The 24,553-nt window shown below is 38.3% G+C and overlaps 1 protein-coding gene across 1 annotated transcript in view; it reads left to right on the top strand.

The window, feature by feature from the left end:
- Nucleotides 1-3,790: 3,790 nt before the first annotated feature.
- RRP15 (ribosomal RNA processing 15 homolog) overlaps nucleotides 3,791-24,553 on the top strand; it is a 46,091-nt gene continuing 25,328 nt past the window's right edge. Inside the window, exons 1-4 of the mRNA XM_079697333.1 lie at nucleotides 3,791-3,950; nucleotides 15,443-15,717; nucleotides 18,159-18,256; nucleotides 20,654-20,855. Of these exons, the coding sequence (XP_079553459.1) occupies nucleotides 3,806-3,950; nucleotides 15,443-15,717; nucleotides 18,159-18,256; nucleotides 20,654-20,855 (720 nt within the window). The 5' untranslated portion in view covers nucleotides 3,791-3,805. The remainder of the gene's footprint in view (nucleotides 3,951-15,442; nucleotides 15,718-18,158; nucleotides 18,257-20,653; nucleotides 20,856-24,553) is intronic.

Genomic DNA, 24,553 nt, shown 5'->3' with positions numbered 1-24,553 from the left:
TTTGACTTAATTTGCTTTTCTCCTTCTAGTTTCCTAAAGTAGAAACTTAGATTATTGATTTTAGATCTTTCTTCTGTATATATATCAGTATATATATATATATATATATAATCAGTATATATATATAGAAATCAGTATATATATACATATATATATATATAGAATCAGTATATAAATAAGTGTATCTATATGTGTGTGCTTTTATTTCCTGACTTTCTACTTTGTTCAGTTGATCTATTTGTCTACTTGATGGCCATACTATACCGTTTTAATAACTGTAGGCTTATAATGTCTTGAAATTATGTAGTGCTAACTCTTCAACTTTGTCCTTCTTTTTCATTTGTTTTTTTTTTGCTATTCTAGGTTTTTTGAATTTTCATATGAATTTTCGAATCAGATTTTCAATTTCTACAAAAAATGTCTGTTGGAATTTTGATGGGGATTTCATTGAATCTATAGATCAATTTGGGAATAATTGATAATAATGTTGCAACTTCTAATCCATGAACATGGTAGATCACTCCATTTATTTGCATATTCTTTAATTTTGGCTCAGCAATGCTTTGTAGTCTTCAGCATATAGGTCTTTCACATCTTTTACCCCTAAGTATTTTGTGGTTTTTGATGTTACTGTAAATAGCTCAAGCCCCTCTCCTGTAAGTCAACCCATTGCATGGGCAAATGTTATCTAGCTCTTTTTGAGTCACTCTGTGGTGGGGCTCAGAGAATTGTCTAAAAAATTGCTGATACTCTTGCTACTGCTATTGCTCTGAATAATAAATAAACTGTCCTTCCTCTCTTACCCTAAAGTCTTGTATCTTCTACCAGCATTAATGAAATTTTGGCAGGCTTCTTGTTACCTTGCAAATAAGATAAAATCTCATACCCTTAAATTTTTGATAGATACTCTAACCAATACCCTGTGAGTTGTGAGATTTTGCTAGTCTGGCTGGTGGGAATAGGCACTATTCTCAGTCCCACATGTGCATAAGTAGCTGTTGACTCTAATTCTTTTGGGTGGTTCTTGGGTAGTTTCTCACATGTATGTGTTGATCAGTACTGACCTAAATCCCCGAGGGAGCCTCTTCACAGATCTCCTGAGTTGTCTCTCTTCTCTCTGGTACTCTATCCTGCTAACTTTAGTTGCCTTGGTCTTCCCTGACTCTCAGCTGTATCTTTCCAACTTGAAAAGTCTTCCAGGCTCAGCTTCGATCCCCTCTCTCTGTGCCCAGGTCTGGAAACTTTCTCCAAGCAGTATGCTGAGGAGATCATGGGATCACCTAGTTTGTTTCCCATCTTTCATTGGTCATTATCCTTCATTATCTAATGTCTGGTTCTTGAAAACTGTTGCTCTGTTTATTTTGTCTATTTTTTGTTTCATGTGGGAGGATAAACTTGCTGCCTGTTACTCCACCTTGACCAGATGTGAAAGTCATATGAATTCTTTATGTAGTCATCTCAAAATCGATTTTCTGTCTTATTCACATTCTATTTACCTTTATATTTTGGTCATTTTCTTAGATACACAGTTTTTGGTTTTTATATAATTAGATCTATTGTTCTCTTTTTCAGAATTACTTCCATCGATTTTAAACTTGGAAAGTTGTTTCTACAATCCAATAAATCAGACTTGTACTTCTTTTTTTTTCCTTATATTTATTTCATATTTAATTCTGGAATTAATTTTAGGGTAAGATGTGAGCCTCTAATTTCTTTTCTCACTAAACAGTTAATTTTACTAAAATAAGTTTTGCAGAATTTTTCTCTTCTCTCTTTTCCTCATGATAGTTCCTGCATAATATTTTAAGTTTCTACACATTCTAGAATTTGTTTCATTATCACTTATTTTTTCTTTTGATCTGTACATTTTAATTATTGTAGCTTTATGTATAGTATAGTCTAATATCTAAACAGGCAAGCTTTGTCTCAAGACTCCTCTTTTTAAAAAAATATTATTATCATTTACTTATTTTGAAGCTTAGAATTATTTTATCAAGACTTTGCTCTTTTCCTTTCTTCTCCCCAAACTTTCCAATGGCACTTTTGTTGGAATAAATAAATAGCTTTAGAAAATTTGATCTGTCTTTCAAGAATATAGTACATCATTTCTTTTTTTTTCTTTTTTTAAGTTTTCCTTTACATCTCTTGTTAAAGTGACAAATCAATTAAATAGTTATGATTTCTTTTCCTGTGAGTCCACATTTGATGACAATCACTTCTTTTGGGGAATGTGTCCCACTAGTGTTTAGAGACCTAGCATTGCTCTTCTCGTAACTCTCTATCCTGATCCCTCTTTCCTGTGCCTTCCCACATAGCAACACTGATGGTATTCCCTATGATCCTGAGATATCGTCTTTCTCTTTACACCCTCCTTTTATAGACTCCTTTCTCTGTAGAGAACCCAAGAATTATAACTTAACCCAGAATATCTTTCCAGAGCATGCAGACCTTGCAGACCCAGTGCCCCCTGCTCTGGATACACTGTGCAATTCCCTCTCCTTCTCATCTGTTCCATGTCCAGTAGTTCAAAGCTCTTCAATGCACTCACATCAGCCAAGCTGCAACAAATCATCCAGAAGAAATTATTTTATCTGTTATCGTCCTATAAATATTTGCATTTTAACAAGGAACTCTACTCTGAGTACCCTCACTCTTCTAAAAATGACTAAACCTTAACGGAACGGTTTAATGGTGCTGCAGGCTGGTAGGGACAGTATTTGGGTACTGATAATATTTCCATCACAACACTGATCTTTGTATCAGTTAAGGCCAATCAGGAGATGGAAACCACTTAGTAATTTGATTCGGAGAGCTTAATATACAGAATTGTTAACTTTAACAGAGGATTGGAATAACAAGGGATTGGCTAGTAAGACGTGAAGAGAACTCTAAAGAAGATAGTAATAGCAGATAAAAGGAGCAGAGAGATAACAGCACCCAAAGAAGAAGTGTGCCCCCTCCCCCTTTAGAAATTTTGGGTTTTAAAGAAAAACAAGAAATGCTCTTCCAGGAAAATGCTAAGCTTAGGGAAATACTTTACGCCTGGCCGATGGAACACGATGTAAGAGTTTGCTACATTATCTGTTTGACTCATTAACTTTGTGAATGGTTGTATTCATTCATTCATTCATTCATTCATTTCTTCCAAAAATATGTTTGGCTTCCTATTCCTCCGTTGCTGGCCTCGGGGGTAAGGTAGTGAATGATATATGGTCCTTATTATCCAGGAGCCGACAAGTTAGGGAAAGGAAATAGGGGCAGCTTGTGGGAGCAGCCTCGAGGGAAAGCGGGGCTGGGAAAGCTGGTGTCAAAGGCTGACCTCAGGGAGAAGCTGGCCCCGGGAGGGAAGCAGGAGTAGCTCGCGGAGGGCAAAGCTGCTATTTTCTCGGTCTACACCGCGCGGTTGGGCGCCTTGAGAGGGCGGGGCGGAGCTACGTGGGAGGGAGGGGTGGGGGCTGGAACCCTTCACACCTGCGACCCAAGGGAAGAAAGCGAGATTCTATTATATTCTATTGGGGTCAGAGTGGGGCGGCGGACCAGGACAAGGGCGAGCTGGCAGAGGAGTCGGCTGAGAACGTATATTCACTGATTTTTATTATTATTATTATTATTGTTTTTTACTGGAGCAGATAGCACGTAAAGACAACCAATCAGTCCTCTTTCCAATCCATACTGTGAGCCTCCAGCCCGAGAACTCCCGGCTAAATGGCACCGGCCCGGAACCTTGTATCACCGGAACTACATGCCGAAGTCTCTTGTGTTACCGCCGGACGCAACGCTCACGGGACGCTTCCGGTTAGGAATCATGGCGGCGGCCGTTGGAGAGTCACGTGTGAGTGCGGGGAAAAAGCTGAAAAATTCACTAAAGAAGAAGGGGAAGATGAAAATGGTATCCCCGGTTGCAGCATCGGAGCTGGAAGAGAAGGACAAAGATGCTGCCGATAATGAAGGTAACGTACTAGGGCTGAGTTTGGCTGCTCAGAGGAAAGGCCGGCATGAGTTTGCGGGAAGCAGGGGATGCGAACGCATTTGCCGCTAGCCGCCCGAATTTCGTCTCCTCGGGACGGCGAAGGCGCGACTTTGGCTGCTTGAGAAGGCTTGGGAAAGTGGTGTTCAGGGAAGGGTCCCTGTTGCGTGTTAAAGCTTCCAAGGTCTTTTATTAGACATTTTTATCGTCTCTGTAATTAATTAAAACAGATGAAACTGCTGCTGCTTATAGCAGCAAAAAGAAGCTTACAGTAGCGAGGGACGAAAGGAAGGGGGATATTTGAAATTACAAGAACGAGTTCGTTCTCATATGGAGCAAGGAGCAAAAGGCCGAAAGAGGAAGAAGGATGGTATACTTGAATTTTCTTGTGCGGTAGGTGCGTGCATCTGTTGGGGAGTTAGAGATGAGATAGTAAATGAAAGAAGAGTAGGTGGTTAAAGTAGAATAAATAAAAGTAGCAGTTGATAACTCTCTCAGAGACGTTTGCTATTGAAAGGAAGGAAATATATTTTAAGGCTTTCAACCATGATGTGTCCATGCTCCTACTCTTTACCATCTTTCTTGGCACTAGCTTTTTAGGTTAAAGGGGTCGCAGACGACCCCTGACTTACTACTGCCCAGTGATCGCTCCTTTGTACTACCTAGAGCTTTGTAACAGCCAGACCTATTCTTTTTTAATGTACCTCAGATCATGTCAGTTATCTGCTCAAGATGATCCAGTGGCTACCCATCTCAGAATAACATCCAAAGTCCTTAGCCTGTGTATGATCTAGCTCAGGCATCTCTCTCATCATCTGCCACTCTGCTCTGCCCCTTACTAGCCACATTGATATCCCGTGGTTTGTTTTACATGTTAAACATAACTCTCACACCATGGGTTCTGCACTTGCTGGTTTCACTGCCTAGAATACTTTTCAGATGCTTGCATGGCTGTCTCTCTCTCACTTCTTCAGTCTCTGATTCAATGCCTTGTCTGCGAGACTTGTCCCTGACCGCCCTATCTAATGTACACCACTACTCTTCTCCGTGTCTCCCTGCCTTCACTTTTTGACTTATTACCCTGCTTTATTTTTCTCAGCATCTTTCAAACCCTCTGACATATTGTATATTTGCTGTGTGTCTCTCCCAGCTGGAATGTAAGTTCCATAAGAGGAGAGACTCCTCTGTACCCAGTGCCTAAGATAGTGCCTGCTGTGTTGTGGATCCTTCGCAGATATTTAAGTAAATGAGTGAATAAACCTCGACTTCCAGGACTAAGAAGAAGAAACTGTTATATACTACTGCAGTCCCTAGGTAATTAGAATCCTTGTCTCCTGCCAAAGGAGTTAAGGAAAACAGACTATTCGTTGAGCAGGGATTGGAACACCTCCCAATATTTTTTGAACTCAATAGACTAGTTCCTGTGGGGTTGTCAGAGAAAGAAATACTACTACATTTGGAGCAGAATATCAGTATTGCTTACAGATTTAGGTGGAAAGTAGATTTCTCTATTCAAGTACTGGGTAATTTCAAGTTAGAGCTGTCCTGACTTCTCAGTTCATTATTGTAAATATGATTAGGTTCTAGGGTTCTCTTGCTATTATAGTTCAATTACATTTAGGGTTAAGAAGACTTTTGGCTAATATAGAGACCTTATTATTCAATTCAGTTCAATGAACAATTGTGTTCTTCTATATTCTGGTCACCCTCTGGGTGTTGAGGATACAAAGGATGAGTAAATTCCTGCCCTAGAATTACAGTCTTAGGGAAGATAGATATTAAACACAGGACTGTAATACAATGTATTGAGTATTATTAAGAGCTCATTATAAAGGTTATAGTTACCATGATCCTGGTCCAGTTAAAAATGGTGAGGATGGAGACAGAGAAATCCATATCCTATAGAACCCAGCCTAGGCATCGCTTCCTTCTATCTTATACATATTACTCATAATATACTGTATTATTATTTTATTTTAATGTGTCTCTCTCCTTTTGGATATAAGTTCAAGTTCTGGAACGATGTCTTATGTATCTTTATTTTCATAGGGCCTTCCTTACACATTTTGGTACTAAGTACGTTTTCTTGCTGAATAGATATTGATAAGTAAGGTGTCATTTCATCGAAGCCTTAGCTTTCTAAGTCTGGGGGTGGAGAGGACAGTTTTCTCAGACATAGGACACATGTCTCAGACACATACAGTGGCATGCAGCTTCTTAAAATGCATGGCTGGTGAGGTTGAGGTGAATTGTTGCCTATGGCTCTAGCTCTTCAGAGGAGTCACTGAGACTAGGAACACAGGATAAAGCCAGATTGTAAAGGGCCTTGTTTGCCGTATGAAGGAAATAGGATTCTCCATTTGTAGGCAGTGTGGAGCGCTTGAGACCTTTTAAGCAAGAGGGTGACACATCTTTATAAACATCACTGCTAACTGTATGGTGACTGCCATAGAGAGCCAGAACAATCAGGCAATTGCAAAACTCTTTTAGGGATTGCACTAGGAAAGTACAAGGAAGACAGAGAGAAGGTCCCCACTGGAAATGTGTTTCAGAAGGAAAGCATTCAATTTTCCAGATAACCAACTTCCAAATAAAGTTGTAGTACCATAAATTTTGGGAGTACTATACTGTTAGAGGAAATAGGTAATAATAACAACAATATTAGCTTAGGTACTGTTCTAAGCTCCCTACGTATCACTTTAATTCTGACAACAGCCCTGTGAGACAGGGTTATTATTATTCTCATTTTACTTATAAGAAACTGAGACACAGAGAGGTTTTATCTTGCTCCCCCAATGCACAAGCTGATTAACAAGTTGGTAAATGACACAACCATTATTGAAATTTGCTCTAGAGCCTTTACTCTGACCCCTGATTCCGCTGATACGGTTGAGGAACCAGGAGGATAGAGATGATCAAAAAAAAAAAAAAAAAAAAAAGCTCTCCGGAAAGTAAAAGAGCAGGGGCATAGAATCTTAAGAAAGATTGGGTATGAGGAAACCTTGGTGTTGAGACACATTTTTCTTCCACTCAAGAAGGTTCCATCACTAAGGGGTGTTCTTGTGGTCAGATTTCTGTAGCATTCCTTCTGCTCTTTATAACTGTGTAGTCTTCGTTCCTTCCCCACTTCTTCCAACCTTCCTTCTTTTCTCCTAATATCCATGTATTATCTCTAGAAATGAATGATCACTTTTACTCGGTTGTATAAGAGGCCCCTGTGTTTGTACTGCTTATTTACTGTGAGCTGCCTCCGTTTCCTCATCCCTAAAATGGAGGTGATAAGTGTCTCCTCAGGATTGTTGCAAAGATTCAATGAGCTCATATATGTAAAGCATTTAATGTTTGGCACAGGCACCTACTCATAAATATTTGGATTAATGATCATGACATTTTTTCTGAACTTACAAAACTGCTAGTCCCATCTCTTGACCACCCAATAAGCCTTCCAGCCCTTGGTAACTGTGGTGTTTATAAACTGGAGCTTTCTGCAGAAAAAAGGTTAGAATTTCCTCTGGTAACCCTGCAAGGTAGCTGCTGGCGTTTCTGTTTTACAGATGAGGAGACAGAGGCTTGGAGATACTGTTTCCATTATGCCTCCCAGTGGAAAACTGTTCAGTCCATAGTTGCAGGATGTTGTCTCTTAATTCTGCCCTTCTCACTCCATAACCTAATCATTTAGTCATGTATCTGTGGTAGAATTCAGGATTAATAATAGTGAATTTGACAACTATGGGTTGTCTATGCTTAGTTGTTCCATAGATACCTCACACTTAATATTTGCAAGGCTGAATTCATAATTTCATTTTCCCAAATACAGAAGCCGGTGAATGAGCAGGAGGGACTGTATCATTGTGAACTGGTGACAGTCTGCATACCCAGCCTCCACGATCTGACGGCTGCTCACTCCTCTTGGCTCACACCTTGTCGCCCCCCCAACTCGCTGGTGTCACAGTTTCTGAACTCCTCGTTCTGTGAACACATTTGCTCTCCTCCCTCCTAGCCACGCTTATGCTGTCCTACCAGCTGCTCTTTTTTCTTCACTTTCTTGTAAGCAGATTCTCTGTCCTTTAGATTTCTACTTAGTTGTCTCCCTCTGCTGTTTCTTTCAGGATTTAGAATGTGTTTCTTCAATAGGCATAAATAATAAAGGGCCTTTTATTTAATAAATTCAGTAATGTAGGTCCTTTGGATGGGACGTTTTCCTTTGGTTTAACTCAGAATTTGCTATTTAATATAAGAAATTGATTTTTTTCCTCTTGTGAAATCAGATATTTCTGGAAAAAGTGACCCATGGAAACAGCTTTTCTAGTTCAGATATTTGTGTACATGTGGCCTTGGCAGAACTATTAAGTTATCAAAAATTTATAGAGAATGGATTCTGAGAGATTATAGAGGCAGATGATTGAAGCTGACTTCAGATGCATGAGGAATCAGCAAATTATAGGCTTGTTATTAAAGTGTACCAGCTCATTTTATCAGGAAATTGAATTAGAGACTTATCTTTGAATTTTAATTGGTTCATAAAAATTGATAGGGATGTGCCTTTTATCAACATTTGAAAGCAACTTCCTTTAGCAAGATGCTACTTAAATTCCATAGAAAACACACAGGTATAACCCATGTGTTGTTTTAACTTTATTTTTTATCATCTGGCTTTAATTTCTTTTGACACATTGTATAAGAAAGGTAGAAAATTGTGCTTTTATGAGTGTAAACCTCTTAAGTATTATTTGTCAGACTTTGCAGAAGTTTCCTAGTTCTGTGGGGAGAGACCTTGAAAGCTTTGGTTACAGCTGTGTCTCAGAACTTGGCATAAATCCTGAAACATGGTGTAGTACTCAATATCCATTTATTATAAATTGGAAACCTCTCTTAATGGGATTTTTACACTCTTTTCTCATGTACCAGGTATTTTTAACTGAAGTTAAAAATTAGCAGAAGTTGTATGTAATATAAACTTGAATGGTAGCAAAATGATTCCGGCTGAAGTTTTGGTAAATTGTAATACTCTTCAGTAGGGTTTGAAATCTGGTCATAGTAAAATTGCGGATGATCGCGAATCAGAGGTATGTGAAAGGTAAAATGCCATAGTCAACGTTAGAGTAACACAAAATGTCAAGCATTATAAAGGAGAGGATGCCACCCCTAAGTGAGTTAACCTGGAACTTCTCAGATTTATTGAATTGATACCTTGTTGGAGATTTAGATACAATGTATACTTCGCTCTTAAGTTTGTAGTCTAAATAAAAAACACAGGCACACCCAGCCTTCCCAGTCAGTAAATCAACTCAGGTGAAAAAAATGAGAACACTGGTGATGATATCAAGTATTATAAAGAGGAGTATGATAAGCTCTACCTCTGAGTTATCATTGACCTACTCAGATTTATGGAATTTATGCATTGTTGGAGGTTTAGACACAATACCTACTTGCTTCTTAAACTAATAGTCTTTATTAAAAAAAAAAAAAAAGCTCTGTAGTCAGTGAATCAACCCAAGTGAAAAAAGCCTTGGTCCAGTGCCATGAAGTGATTGACCCCTCCCTCATAGAATGTGTCCATATGCCTATAAACTAGTAGGGAGGAATGGTAATTTCATTTTTTTCTGAATTATCTGGTTACATACTTGAAAAATGGCCATATACTTCTAACACAAGACTTGATAACAATCGGTTTAGAAGGCCCTAGGAGCTATCCCTTCATTTTTGATAAACTACAAAACAGTATTCAAGATGTAATAACCTAGCAGATAAATGGGCTTTTCATCAAACTGTAACTTATAGCCTCCTTCATCGTTTAAGTTACTTAAATAGCAAAGGAACATGCCTCAGAAATGAAGTATATCATAGTCCTACTTGAGTGGTTTAGCAATTTATAGGACAGATTCAGGAAACAGACTACTTCCAGGCTCTGTCTGCTCTAGCTTGCCCAGATAGCACACAGTAATCACATCCGATAGTTTGTCCTGTGGTACAACTTTCATTTTATTTTTGGTTATTTTTATGGAAACCTGGGGTAACTTCATTTTTTTTTTTTTAGAGGTAAATGCTTTTTTAAAAAGTTTTCAAGTATCAATTTTGAATATTCTAAATTAAGTACTAATGGGCAGGAAAGATCACATGACATGATCGGAACAGATGATTTATACCTGGAGTGGGGAGCAGTAGTTTTGTAGAGCTCTGCATAGCTAGGGGCGAAATGAGAATGGGCGCGAGCAATGGCTGTTCTGTTAACTGTGGCCTAGAGAGAAATTCCTTTTTAATTCAAGCTTTATTAAGCTATTTCGTGAATACTTTCTGCATTAGTTCAGTATACATTAGCCTGAGCTGAATATTTGATTCAAAGCTTTGTAGTGCCTTAGAAATCAACAGCCCTATCATCCTACCTTATTAACTTTGTGACTTTGGACATTTTTTTTTAACTTTTCTAAGCTTGAGAACTGTTCCCTTTGTAAATAGAATAATAATAGCAACTCAAAGAGTATTGTGAGGATTAAATGATAACGCATAAAAGGTGTTTTAACTAGCACCTAGCCCTAAACACATGTTTTAGAGTGCTCGGAAAGCTGTAGGATGGAGACATCGACCACTTCTGAAATAGAGTCAAAGGTGGCTTCTCACCATGAATGCCTGGTGCATGGGTTACAGACGATAGCCAAGACTGTGGCTTGGCTTCCAGTGGAAGGAAAATTTATTCCCTCTTCCCCACTGTTTTTTGGCATCCTTTTTAAAGCTTTTGGGATTCCCCCCTGCTCTGGCTCCCAGGTTCTTAGTATCTTTGTCTGTCTTCTGGTTACTGTCATCTCTTTAGTGCCTACTGTGTGCCAGGGCTGTGCTAAGTGCTTTTCCTGTGTTATTTAATCATCATAACAACCCAGTGAGGTAGGTACTGTTTTTATTCCCATTTTACAGAGACACAGGGATTAGGTAACCTGCCCAAGAGTACACTGGTAGGAAGTAATGGAAACAGGACATAGCGCCAAGTCTGCCTAGTGTTATAATCTGAGCTCTTAACCCCTGTGCTGTAACTGATCATCTAAAGCTTCCCATTCAGCACCTCACATGTCCTGTGGATTCCAGCCACCCGAGTTATTTCCTCTCTTCTCCACAGCCACATTGTCTGTGTCCTGTGTGTAGTGTGTAATTGACATGTAAACATTTACTATGGGCTAGGCACTCTTTAAGAGCTTTGTATATATTAACTCATTTAATTATCACAAAACCCGATGAAGTAGATACTATTTTATTGCCATTTGTACAGACAAGGAAATTAAGGTTGAGAACATAAAAACCTTCAGAAAAGTCACATAGATGTGTGTCTGGAGTTAAGATTGAATCAGGCACCCTGAGTTCTGTGTCTTTACTCTTTAGCCACTGCTATCTGATCTCAATCAAATTTTTATGAGAGTTCTATTTGATTTAGAGTAAATTCTAAAGGTGTGAGGTAACATCAAGGTTAACCAATAGCCTTAATGCTCCCAGATGATATTTGTATTTTAAAAGAACAACCTTCTTAATCCAATAGAGAAACTTTTTTAAAAGTAAGGACTTGAGGTAGGTGGTAAGAGAAAAAAGCACTCGCAGTTTGGCCACTTACTGGAAGTACACACCTATAGTGCAGAACTTGGGGCTTGATGTATATTTTATTTCTTGGATGATAAATCAGACCAGCTTATTTATGTAAACCAACCAGCTTTTCATACCCAATTCTTACCGTCCAATCCCCAAATCTCCAGTTTCAGCCAGTGTGAACTTCTTGTTATTTTATAAATATCTTACCTTCTTCAACATTCCCATGCTTTTGGACATGCTGGTTTCTTCTGCCTGGAATGTCAATAATAATGATGATTACAATAAGAGTTTTAATTTTAATACAAAATCTAGGATGTTTTTGGTTCTAGATTCAGTGATCTTGCCCCCTGCCTCTTTCAGTTGGCCTCATTGTAGAAACTTATTTCTTTGGCCTTTTTCCTTCTCTTGTCATTCAAACTCTTGCTTTACTTTTAAGAAACAACTTGAAATCATCTTTGTAAAAGATACCCCTAAACAATCACCCTTTTCTTCGTTGTTTTTCTTTTAGAAGAACACTTACAAATTTTACAGATTGTAAAACCAACTTTTACAATTGGTTTATAACTGATTTATATATCCTACTAAACATTTGGCTTCTTCAAGGGGAATTTGATTTTTCATTTTCCCCTTCCTTCGTCTTCATTCACGATTACTTGGTAAATATTGAAGGACTGCGAGTCTTCTTTAAAAACTTTATCCCAGTTCCAAAGGCTAAGGTAAATAGCTCACTTTTCTGCCAGCAGCTAACCATATATCTGGGATCAGGGACAGATGGCAAGTTTGAAAGGCTGGTGGGAGTTTGGGGAAAAGGCAGCAAGAGATGGAGAAATGCCTGTGTCTACCTCATTATCTCAGAGGTCTAACCCTGCCCTGTCCAATATGATAGCCACTAGTCACTTTAAATTTAAAGTAATTAAGTTAAAAATTCAGTGACTCAGCTGTACTAGCCACATTTGAAGTACTCAGTAGGCTCTTGTGGCTGGTGGCTAGTGGGCAGCTCTGATAATAGAACATTTCCATGAATGCAGAAAGTTCTGTTGGAACCTTGAGTTATTACTTCCAATAAGCATTCTTTGTAGCCCTTCCTTAATTTCAAGATTTTTAAAATAGAATGCAGAATTAGAGTTAATGTTTAAAATAACACACACGACTTCAAAGGAATTTTTTGCTTATCTACATCCACTTAACTTCTTTTAAGTATCAGTTCATGGTCAATTCAAAAAATCTCGTCCTCGTAGGCTATAGTAAATTTTTAAGGACCAGTTCTATTTTCTAATTTCTGATAGTGATTATCTTTGGTATCCTAGAAGTAAATCCTGTTTTTTAGTATGCTGGAAGATCTCATTAAATTGGCATTTTAAATTTATATAAAATATCATCATTTCCATTGGCAGTGAATGCGTGACTAAAAACTTCTGAGCTAGAGCTTCTTAAAAAAATAATAAAATAAAAACTATGACTTCAGTAAATTATTCTGGGATTTTTTTTTTTTAATTGGTGGGGTAAGTGCAGGTTGTATGAAATGGTGTTATAAAACGTCATGGATTTATTGTGTCCATCACATGCCTGTTGTGGTAGTCAGGCTGGATAAGAAACACATCAAAGAAAAATAGCCAGGGTTTAGAAATGGAGAATTGGAGTGGCTTATACAACCATAAAGCCTTTGGCTGCCTTTACAGTGTAGGTGAAACTGAAATTCGCTGCAATTTGTGTGTGAATTCATCAGGACAAAACACTAGATGTCAGTGTTGTAGTTTTGACATTTTACCAGGAGCTAGTAAAGACTTCTGCTTTGAATCACTCAGAGATTCTTCATTGACACAAACTTTTAAGCTGTTGTGCCTCTTTACATTTGGATAAATGCTTACTTAGAAGAAGTACTTTTCAAAGCAGTGTTTATTTTGTTATTAGTGCCTGTCTAGTGCTGCTGACTGAGGAATAAACATATGCAATATTAACATATATGTTTTTCAGCTAACTACGTTCTCCAAACTTTGTTTCTCAACCTACTTTCCAGGGAACACTGATCCTAGGAGATGCTTCTGGGGGAAAAATAATGTGACTCTGGAATCTGGTATATAGCAGAAACTCAGATTTTCATTGAATGATAGTGCTTTCAGCTTTTGTTTGGCAAAATTTAGATACTTTTTCTTATATTGCAGGCAGTAAGATTTCTTATATCACCTTAGATTTGCATATCAAATCCTAGTCATGTTCTCAGATTTCTTAAATTTGCCCAGTGTACAGGATACAGAGGAGGCTTCAAATTAAATACGTGGCAAATTAATTTCTCTTTAAAAAATTCTTTCTCTTTATTAAGAAATATGCAGCACATTAGGGCAGTAGAATTATTAGTGATTCTTGCTTCTTTATCATTTCCTTTAATATTTTTTGATACCATTAACATACTTTATGTTTTAAGATCATGATTTTTAAAAATATAAAGTATTATTTTGCTCTGTGTATTCAACTCTAGTTTATGTATCGTTCTGTTAATTTTTTGAAGATACTTCATTTTTTTACTCCTATGCTTGAGGCTCATTTTTATATGTGTATAAAATGTTTTGTTTTATATATTTTTATTTGCTTTTTTCTAATATGTTACAAGTTTAGTTTCAATATGTTAAATGTTTAGTTTTCCATCCTTTTATTTCATGAATTCTCAACAATTAAAAAATAAAGGTATTATGCAAAAGTAATACCAAAAAGCAAATATAATGATGACTAGCTAAAAGTCAGGTCTTTTCAGCAGTTCTCTTAATTCATGGCTTAAAGTCAAGAGTTTAGGGGGGATCATTCAGAATTGAAGAGCTGACTACACATTCAGTTCCTTTCACTTTGATCGTAGCCATAAGCTGATATAAAACTACTTTTAAAGTATTTCCTAATAGTTCCATAGGTTTCTGAAGAACAAAGCAGAAGCTCTTCAGAAGGCTCTGGATCATTTAGTTACCCACACACTGTGCTGGCTCTTGTGTTCTTGTTGTTAAAGTACAGTGAGCTTTAGAATTTGAGATAGGCTGCAAAACTTAAAAGTACCCAGAGCTTCTTGGCAATTTGATTTTCGAGTAAGGTTACCAACTGGATTGTTGTTTAGGCCATTCCTCTGATTCCAGCCATTTGAATCTTACATGATGACGTAGTTTGCTGGTAGCCTGTATATGCTTGTTTTGGTGGTTCTGCATGCAAAAATTCAACAGTATACGAATTTGTATCCTCAACCCAGAGCTTGATATTTTCACTCAGTCACCCAGCAGTGCAGTCAAACCCTGGGCACGTATCACTTCATTAGATTATTTTTCAAAAATGTTGAAACACCCCAGTTGATTAATGTCATATGCAGATTCTATAAAAGGAAGTTGGTTTTTAGATTTTTCTGCACACAAATTCAGAATTTTAAACATCTGGGCCAAAGCCCTCAGAGAACTTAATCTGACTTCTCTGTGCCATGGGAGCACTGTACCATTTTCTTGACAGATTAAAGTTTTTTTTTGTTATTTGTTTTTAAAGTAACCTTCATTAGTCTCTTCAAGTAGTTTAATGACACAAAGCCTGGGGATTTGAACACCCTCTGCACTGGCACGATGTCAGCGTCTGTCACCACCTTGATGACAAGACGTGGTGGGGCTGTTGGATTTTTTTCTATTCCCTGGGTCCTGGGTGCTGAAGCCACTGCGGCCTCCCCATCCACATGGCTGGGCCAGGTCTTTGGGGGAGGATGGCAGTAGGATGGAGGGTCCTGCCATTCTCAGCTATTACTGCAGCTGTGGGACTCAGGAAAGTCTCCTCTTGCAAGAATGGAGACTGATGGAGAACCGTTAGCCTGAGGAAGGGCCTCCAGGGTCTTACCATGGCCTTGCCAAGGTCTGCCTCTGGTTTTAAAGTTTAATTTGTTTCTACTCTTAGGTTCTGTAGGAAGCTGTGGATCGGAAAAGGATTGCTTTTCCTCTGGTGAAGAAGCAGTAGAAGCTGACAATGAGGATGAAGCTGAGCCCTGTGACGATGGCAGTGAAAATGCTGTAGAAGCTAGTGTTGGAACTAATGTGGGCTGGGCAGATGCCATGGCTAAAATCCTTAACAAGAAGACTCCTAAAAGTAAACCCACCATTCTGGTCAAAAACAAAGAGCTGGAAAAGGAAAAAGAGAAGTTAAAGCAAGAGAGGCTAGAGAAAAGAAAACAGGTGTGTCCTACCAGTTGTTCTGTAGATTAGGTTGTCTAGTCTAGTTCTTATCTGCACCAGATTGTTCCCTGCAGTGTTTGTCCAATTAACATTACAGTTTGTAACTTGCGTTTTATGTGAGGGTGCATAACCAAGGTTGTGTTCAGAAATCTAGGCTGAATCATTCTGTTGAGCATGTTCACTTTTTGTTCATCTAAGCAAAGCAATAGAAATGTAAATGCCAAGGAAATGTATCCTTTTAAAATCAAGTAGTTATACATGTGACAGTGGCTCCTGGGTTTGAATATCTTATTCAACTTAGCTGTCCAGATACTAACTTTATTAATTCTGAACTAATAGAATCATGTTAGTTACTTTTTGCTCAGAATCTGTTTTATGGTATAAATCTTTGATGATGTCATTGTCAGGGGTTGGTTGCAGTTCTGCAAACAAACTGTTTCACTGTTGGATAAACTTGAGTTCCTGGTACCTTTTGTTAAACCACTGGTGGAAGAAGTTAGACTAGTGCCACCTCCTAATGAAAGGGAGAGGCCAAAAGTTGGACTTCAGTTTGCTGTTGTGTATTACAGAGGAGGTAGAGAAAGAATAATAAGGTTTTATATTCCCTGATGAGGTATTTCTGTGTCTAAAAATATTTGGTTACTGAAATAGGTATTATTTTTTAATGAGAGAAAAATAACTTTCTACAATCGTACTGACAATATAAAAGTACTCATTTCCAAGAGTTATGTTATAGGTAAAAATGAAAGAAAAATAGATTTCAATGGCATTTATTTCCTTTTAAGTTCACCATCCCCTTATCTTGTTTCAAGATGAATGTTTTCTTTGTTCCTAATACTGGTTGGCTCTCTGTAAGGGGCCATATAAAGATGGAACTTTTCAAGTGTTGCTCTTAGAAACAACGTGCTCTTTTATTAATTTGATATTCTCACCGTACTTTATTTAAGATCAGTTTTATCTCTAAATCGTACTGATAGCTTTTCAATTGAAAATTTGAATCTTTGTTTTGTATCTGGCAAAAGCTAGAAGAGGCTTTAATCCTTAATTACCTGTAGTTCTCATGTTCCAGTGAGAGAACAGCATTTTGAAGCCAACAGAAACGAGTCTGTAACTCTGCTCTAGGCCAAACCTTTGAGTGCTAGAGATGGTACTGTCCACATAATGCATGAAAGCACACGTGTGGATACCAGAAACACAACACAGCAGCCACAAACACTCTGAGTGTATATTTCTGGGTAGAGTCTATGTAAATTATCATCATTTTTTAATGTTAAATATTACTGGTTTCCAGAATATTGGCTACTTATTTCTAATCATAAGTATAAAAGTACATTTCAAAGTTAAAAAATATTTTGGGATCCTGCATGCCTGTTATCCCCTGGGTACAATAGAAAATTAAGAATCAACTGTTTTAAAAGTAAGATGTTTTTTATTTCTGGCATAGTCTGATAATGAATTTCATGATAGTTAAAATAAATTACATGATTTGGGGAAGAATCTACTCCTTTAAAAAGGAATCAGAGTAATCTTGATAGCAAGATTTGGTTTTACCGTGATCAGATGTTTTTATTAGTGCAAAATGAGAGATTAAATGAACGGAGAAAAGGAAAAGATAAAAGGAGACTTTTTTCCACTGGTTCTTAGTGGTTTTGATGTTCATCAGCTTCTTGGTGATTAGTTCATCATATTCAGTATATTTGATATTGGTGATAGGTTGGCCCGAGGAGGGGACCTGGAGAAGCCGTGTATCAAATCAGGTACCTGAGACTGGGATACCCCCGGAAAAAGTTTTGAATTAGATTATGTTGTCTTTGGGATTTCCTTATCTCCTGATCCCTTTCTATTTCTGCATTATAGCAAAGAATCAATTTGTTGTAGTTTGTGACCGATATGCCCTATTTGGCAAGGATATTGGTCAGATGTGCCATAAGAGAAAAGAAAAATAGTCACTGTATAAACGGAGTATATCTGGGTATGACGCTATTCTTTTCAAAGCTGATACAAATTCTTAATAGTTCTGACTGCTGAGGAAGTCAGTTTCTAAAAATAAAGAGAAACGGTATTTAAACTTGTGGTTACGGAAGAGGGTAGTTTGGAGTCTTGCTGATGCTCCCCTCCGAGGATCTGGTGATGGCAGGGCGGGAATGTGGCTGCTCACACCCTGCCTTGTCCTGCCTGGCTCTTTGCGCTGGCGGCTCTCCAGGCCCCTGCTGTCAGAGAGCCTGCCGTCAACTCACTTGGTGCCTCTCACATGACACTCGGAGTGCTAACCACAGGCTCCCTGAGCTGAACCCCTGAAAGTGTGGGTTTTTGAAAGTCCCTATGACAAACTAAGCCAGAATGATTTATTACCTTTGTCCTTTCACAGAGTATCATATCAAAGTGTGCTGCACTTTCAAAAATGCCTAATATTCTTTCACATAACAATATTTATAACACAGCTTGATAAGAAGCGGGAATGGGAAATGATGTGCAGAGTAAAGCCAGATGTTGTCAAAGACAAAGAAACAGAGAGAAATCTTCAGAGAATTGCAACGAGGTAAGACAGTGTTCTTGCCCTTTAAAAAATAAGTACTCTAAAGCTGTGTAGTGATCCATTTCTGACTAGATTTGATTCTTAAGGTCTGCCTTCTCAGAGCCAAGTGATTTATGTCTCAGCCTGCCTATTTAATACTGGATTCAACCACAGATTTTGGAGGTCTCATGAGGCAAGAATATAACGTGCTAAGTGGATATTTGGTTTGAACCTATTTCATATCATCTTGTATTTTATAGTCACAAGAACAGTATAATCAGACCTCTTACTGCATTTCTCTTAGGATGCTTGTCTTAAATTATGGCACTAGATGATTATTTTTGTTACTTTGCACTATATGACGTAACAGATTACACATTATAGCAGCTTTGTGCTGTCCTTTCACTCAGCATTTTTTTTACCATTGGCACCAAGCATTCACTTGTTGCCCTCTGTGTTCAAAGATAAATAGAATCTGGTGGCTGCTGCATGGTCTTTGTCCACTTATGTATAGGAGTTCTAGTCTCTTTGTAAATAAAGGTACGTCTGATGTGTTGGGAACATATGATGGGAGACTGTAGGGGACTTGCAGCAGTCTCCACGGTGGAGGTAACAGTCGGGTTGCTACTTAAAGAATATAGCAATCACATTTAGTGGAATTCCCTTAAATGTCCTGTTTGCCTACAACAATCCATCTGGGTGTTGTACAGTAAGACAGTGAGGCTGGGTGGGTAAGAGAGTGAGCAGTAGAGCCAGACTGCTAACCTATCCGAGCACACTGACTGACTAGCTGGGTGTCCCTGGGCATTTACTTACTTTCTCTCTGTCTCAGTTTATTTTTCCTTAGAAAAAGGAGAGAATATTATACCTATCCTATAGGATTTCTCTGAGAATTAAATAATTAATACCCATGCAGAGCTTAGAAGAGTGCAGGATTAGTGCCAGAGAATAAGTGCCTCCTTAAATTTTATACCCTGGACATCTCACTCTCCTCACTTTGGTCCCAGCCCTGCTGTGAAGGGTATGGAATTTTACCCTCCTTATAAACAAATAAGCCAGCTTGGTAAAGTTTCTTCGATGCTGGCAGGAGACAAGAGGCTTGTGGGCCAGAGACAAAGGACTTTGTTACTCACGGCAAAAGCAGTAGCCAGAGCTTCACGTTCCCACTGGTTCCCTGTGTCCCACGGGGGCAGCGCAGGTGCCCTAGATGGATGCCTGTGCCTGTGGTGGGTTGTGTTACAGGAGAGGAACTCTGTACCTGGGAATCTATTGCTTTTATGGTGAATGGTAACAAACCTGCTCTTTGTCCGGGGGGAGACATTACCTCATCTTTCAAGGTTGCGTACTGCAAACACAACCCTGAGAAATGGCCTGGGTAAAGAGCAGTTGGGGCCTTGCATTCTTGAAGAACCCAGCAAGAACGTGCAGGGATGCTCAGGGCCTGTGGCGGATTGCCTCTTCCAGTGATGATTAGAGCAGGAAAATTAATAGGTTATAGAATTTTAGAGCTGGAAGGGATGTTAATGGTCTAAATCATTGCTGTCCAGTAGAAATATAATGTGATCCACGTGTGTAATTTAAAATTTTCTTATAGCCCCATTGAAAAAAGTAAAAAGAAAGAGGTGAAATTAATTTAAATAATATTTTATTTAACTCAGTATAGTCAAACTATTATTTCAGCATGTAATCAATATAAAACAATTATTAAAGAGATTTTAAAATTCTCTTTTTCATACTGAGTCTTCAAAATCCAGTGTGTATTTTAAACTTGGAGCACATTGCAGTTCATACTGGCCATATTTTGTGTGTTCGCTAGCTACGTGTGGCTCGTGGCTACTGTAGTGGACATGACAGTTCTTAATCTTCAGAGTTTATCTTTCAGTGAGTTTAACTATAGCACAAAGTACTTCAAAAATTTTTTTTTAAATTAGTCTTATAAGAGTTGCAGATAACATAGCTGAATACTTTTTAAGCTTCTTGAGTATTGTTTTTCCCATTTACAGATGAAATTGAGATCCAGAAAATCTTTCCTAGCATCAAATGATTAGATAGCTAACTGTAAAGGCTGTGCTCATTCCATTTACACTGTAAAGCCTTTATATTTTGAGAAGTAGATGTTTGTGTTAAAACATCTTAGTTCTGATTCTTAGTTCTAGTTGTACAAAAGTTGATTTAGAAAGACTAAAGCTGAAAAAAAATCACAATTCAATCCACATATATTTATTCTCTATTCAGAAATTTATATTCATTCATTGAAATGTATGCTCACTTTTCAGATTTATTCAACACTTTTCACTTGAGTGCCTATTAAATTAGTGCCTCTTTTCTGAGCAGTGAAAATACATTGTTTCTGTCCTCAGAGTTTGGGTTCTAGTGTAATTGTTATTTAACTACATTGCTCTGGTCATTTATGTTCTATAGGGGTGTGGTGCAATTATTTAATGCTGTTCAAAAGCATCAAAAGAACGTTGATGAAAAGGTTAAAGAAGCTGGAGGCTCTATTAGAAAGCGTGCTAAGCTGATATCAACTGTTTCCAAGAAAGATTTCATCAGTGTTCTCAGAGGGATGGATGGAAGCACAAATGAGAAAAGCTTGACTGGGAAGAACTCGAAAGCCAAACAGGTAAGACCGTTAGATCGTATTCAGTGCATCAGATGTCAGCTCTTAGAGTTTTGAGGTGAAAAAGCATACTATAGAATTATAGGGTTTTTTTTTCAGATTTTATTAAAATGTCTACATGCCCACAGCCTAATTTAAAAGTTTGTATTCTTAAATTTCATGGTGACTTATTCAGTATGGAAGTTGCCAGTTATAGATGTTGTTACAACTCAGGAACCAGTAGAGTCAGGCGAATTTTTTAGAGACAGAGCAGTCTCTCTCCTATCTGAAATCCTGCGTTCTGTGCATTTTGTAGAAGACTAAATGAGGGATACAGCTTCCATTGAGACTGTTACCCACAGCGGTAATTGTGATGGTGTGCAACTTCTAAAATGAAGAATTGGAGCTTTGGGAAATATGGTGAGAATTCATCCTTGCGCGAGGCAGCTTTGATGATACTTGGCTGTTTGGGAGATGAAGAACATAAATACTTTTCATGATCTTTGGCATGAATCTCTGCTTCTCCAGCCCTTTGACCTATGAACCCCACTAGCTTTCTTTTTACTGTACCAGGTGAAAGGTTCTGAAATGTGCTTTACTCTCAGAAGGGCTGTGTTTTTTTTTTTAATTAAAGCAAAGTACATAGTTGCATTTGATGGCTTGGTTTCTGTCGCCAACAAAGAGTACTTCAATCAGGAAACTAGAGTTTCTTCCGTAAGTTTTTTGTTTGTGTTTTGGGAAGACAATAGGAACTCTGGCAAGAAGAGCATTTAGGAATTTCATGCTGGCCTAGTGTTGAAGTATTTTTCAAGTTTCTTGATGAAATGGCCATTTTACCTAATTTTGACAAAGATTTTCTAAGCTGTTTATACTTTGCTGATCTCTTGAGTATCAAAGGACTCAAATTTTGTATATTTATGTAAATGTGGTGCACACTGGTGCTGCCTTTTTAAAGTGTTTGTCAGAAGTAATTATGAACACATGAATACTGTGTTTGGGGATTTGTACTTTTTAGTTAAAAAGTCTAACAGGCTGTGTTCTGTTCTCACTTGTGATGTAATGATATTTTACTGTAAGAACTGGAGAAAGATCCAGCAGCATTGGATGAGACAGAGCTAATGGGGCAATGGAAAAGGAAAGACCTTTTTTTCCCCTTTTCCTCATTGGTTTCAAAGTAAGTTTTAATAGAAGCATTTGTTTTTGCTTTGGGATTACTTTTTTCATGAGTTATGAAAATACGTGAAGGGTTCTTTTCAGTGGAATTATTGCATTTTCTTTGTTACCATTTGCTCTTTTGACCTTGACCTTCTTTTTTTCTACTTCAGTGATCACAGGCATGGTATTAATCTGAGACAAGGTCAAAAATTCCTTGAGATTTAAACCAAAGTGGCTTTGCTTTAAAAGTAATTTGTTTCTAGAACTACCTATCCCGCACCAGTGCTACCCTGGCACATTTATTTCTTTTAAAAATGTTTGTTTTCATTTTGATTTTATACTTATGGAAAAACGTAAAGTACCTATTTGTACCAGGTACTATCCTTGTATCTTTTTTTTTTTCTTTTTTTTGTGGTACGCGGGCCTCTCACTGTTGTGGCCTCTCCTGTTGCGGAGCACAGGCTCCGGACGCGCAGGCTCAGTGGCCATGGCTCACAGGGCCCAGCCGCTCCGCGGCATGTGGGATCTTCCCCAACCGGGGCACGAGCCCGTGTCCCCTGCATCAGCAGGCGGACTCTCAACCACTGCGCCACCAGGGAAGCCCTATCCTTGTATCTTTTAAAAGCTTACAATTCAGACAGACACATGATCTCAAGTAGATAAGTAAACGAGATTAACATGACAACATACAAATTCTCAATTAGTATGTCTAGACTGTTATCATCAATTACACTAGGTACAATAGACTATAAATTAAGTGGCTATTCCCATCTGTGGGGAGAATTTCAAAGTAACCTATATTATTCATTTAGGACATAGATCAGTTAAGTCTATGTAGGTTATTTGAAATAGGTGGACTTTTTTTTTTTTTTTTTTTTTTGTGGTACGCCGGCCTCTCACTGTTGTGGCCTCTCCCGTTGAGGAGCACAGACTCTGGGCGCGCAGGCTGAGCGGCCATGGCGCACGGGCCCAGTCGCTCTGTGGCACGTGGGATCCTCCCGGACCGGGGCACGAACCCGTGTCCCCTGAATTGGCAGGCGGACTCCCAACCACTGCGCCACCAGGGAAGCCCCGAAATAGGTGGACTTTTAAGGCAATTGAAGAGAAAGAGGGAAGGCCAAGGTGGGAATAGGTTTGGTGTGCCAAAACACTATTCGGAAATGAGTCATATATTAATGGACTGGATAAAGGAGGACGTTAATTAAGTAGAGAATAAGATTTCCCCTTTTTCTCTTATTTCACCTTATCCTAGCACCACTGCTGCTACACATTTGCCTAATAAATGCTCCTTCTCTCCTCATACAGTCTGACAGAAGAGATTTTATGGAAGTTGCTCATTGGTGTCTCTTTTCTGAGCATAATGGTATTCAGAACACAGGCTTTTAATCTCTTATTTCTAATATTGTGAAATCTTTAGAGTCCATCCACATATAAACTGGATTCACTGGCAGCTATCTGTCAGGATACCAATCTGGAAAGACCTTCATATCTTCAGCCCCTTTATCCGGTGGTTGTGACATTAAAGTTCAAAACAGACAAGAGCCAGTCGTGTTATATTAAGCAAAGCTGGGTAGAGTGGTAATAATCTAATATAGAGGTCGGGTCCATTACTGTCAGTATACCTCAGGAGTGCTCTTGTTGTTGTGTGTGGTTGGTTGGTTGATTTGTTTGTCTGTTTTTGAATCCTTAGGAAGACTTGTGAAGCTATGTTATGGCCCTGAACAAGTTACTTTTCTCAGAACCTTTTCATTTTTGCTGCATTAAATTTTTTTTTTAAATTTTATTTTCAACACAATAGGAACACCACTCCAAAAGGGAACTATGACTAAATAAAATAGCCAGTACCCTTCCCCATCCCCCTCTACCCCTTGTCTTGTCCCTTCGCCCCAAGGTAATAGATCTTTCTTCTAGTGTTTACCTCCATATATTAAATAATATTTATACTGTTTTGTTATCAATATTAGATATTATCTTTTATGGAAGGTAAAGAATTGGCATTCTTAACATTCCTTTGACCCCATACATCTCATACTCGGTCCTTCCAGTATAGTATATTCATGTTTTTGGCTAAATCAGTATTCAATGTAAACATTGTTCACTGCTAAGCCAAGTAATGTATGATAATATTATTTTCTTTATTTATTTCCTTACAGTTTTTGTTTTCCTGGAATTAACATTTGCTTCGTTTTATGCACCAAAGGCTTGCTACACTCTTCAAAAGAACTCTTAAACCCTTCTCAGTACTATTTTCTTCATGGTCACCCTGCTGCAATCCAGACTGATTGTTTTTTACCTGCTAGGCACTGTCTATTTTTGACTTGGCTTTATCACTGTCCTGGGAATTCCCTTTGCCTCTTCCCTGTGCAGTAGTCTCTGTTTCTTGGACTAAATGTCTTATTTTCTCTTGGCTTTCTCCCTCATTTTGATGAGGTTACATTTACCAGTAGCTTTCTGGGAACGGATTTGGGTATCCTCATTTTTAATTGATGTATTGGCTAGATATATGTAGTGGGTTGAATGGTGGCCCCCAAAATAAGTCCACTTCCTGATACCTGGAAGCTGTGATG

Source organism: Hyperoodon ampullatus (assembly GCF_949752795.1).
Source record: "Hyperoodon ampullatus genome assembly, chromosome: 2".
NCBI classification, from domain to species: domain Eukaryota; kingdom Metazoa; phylum Chordata; class Mammalia; order Artiodactyla; family Ziphiidae; genus Hyperoodon; species Hyperoodon ampullatus.
The sequence above is the reverse complement of the archived record's forward strand: the minus strand, read 5'-3'. Positions and strand labels throughout refer to the sequence as shown.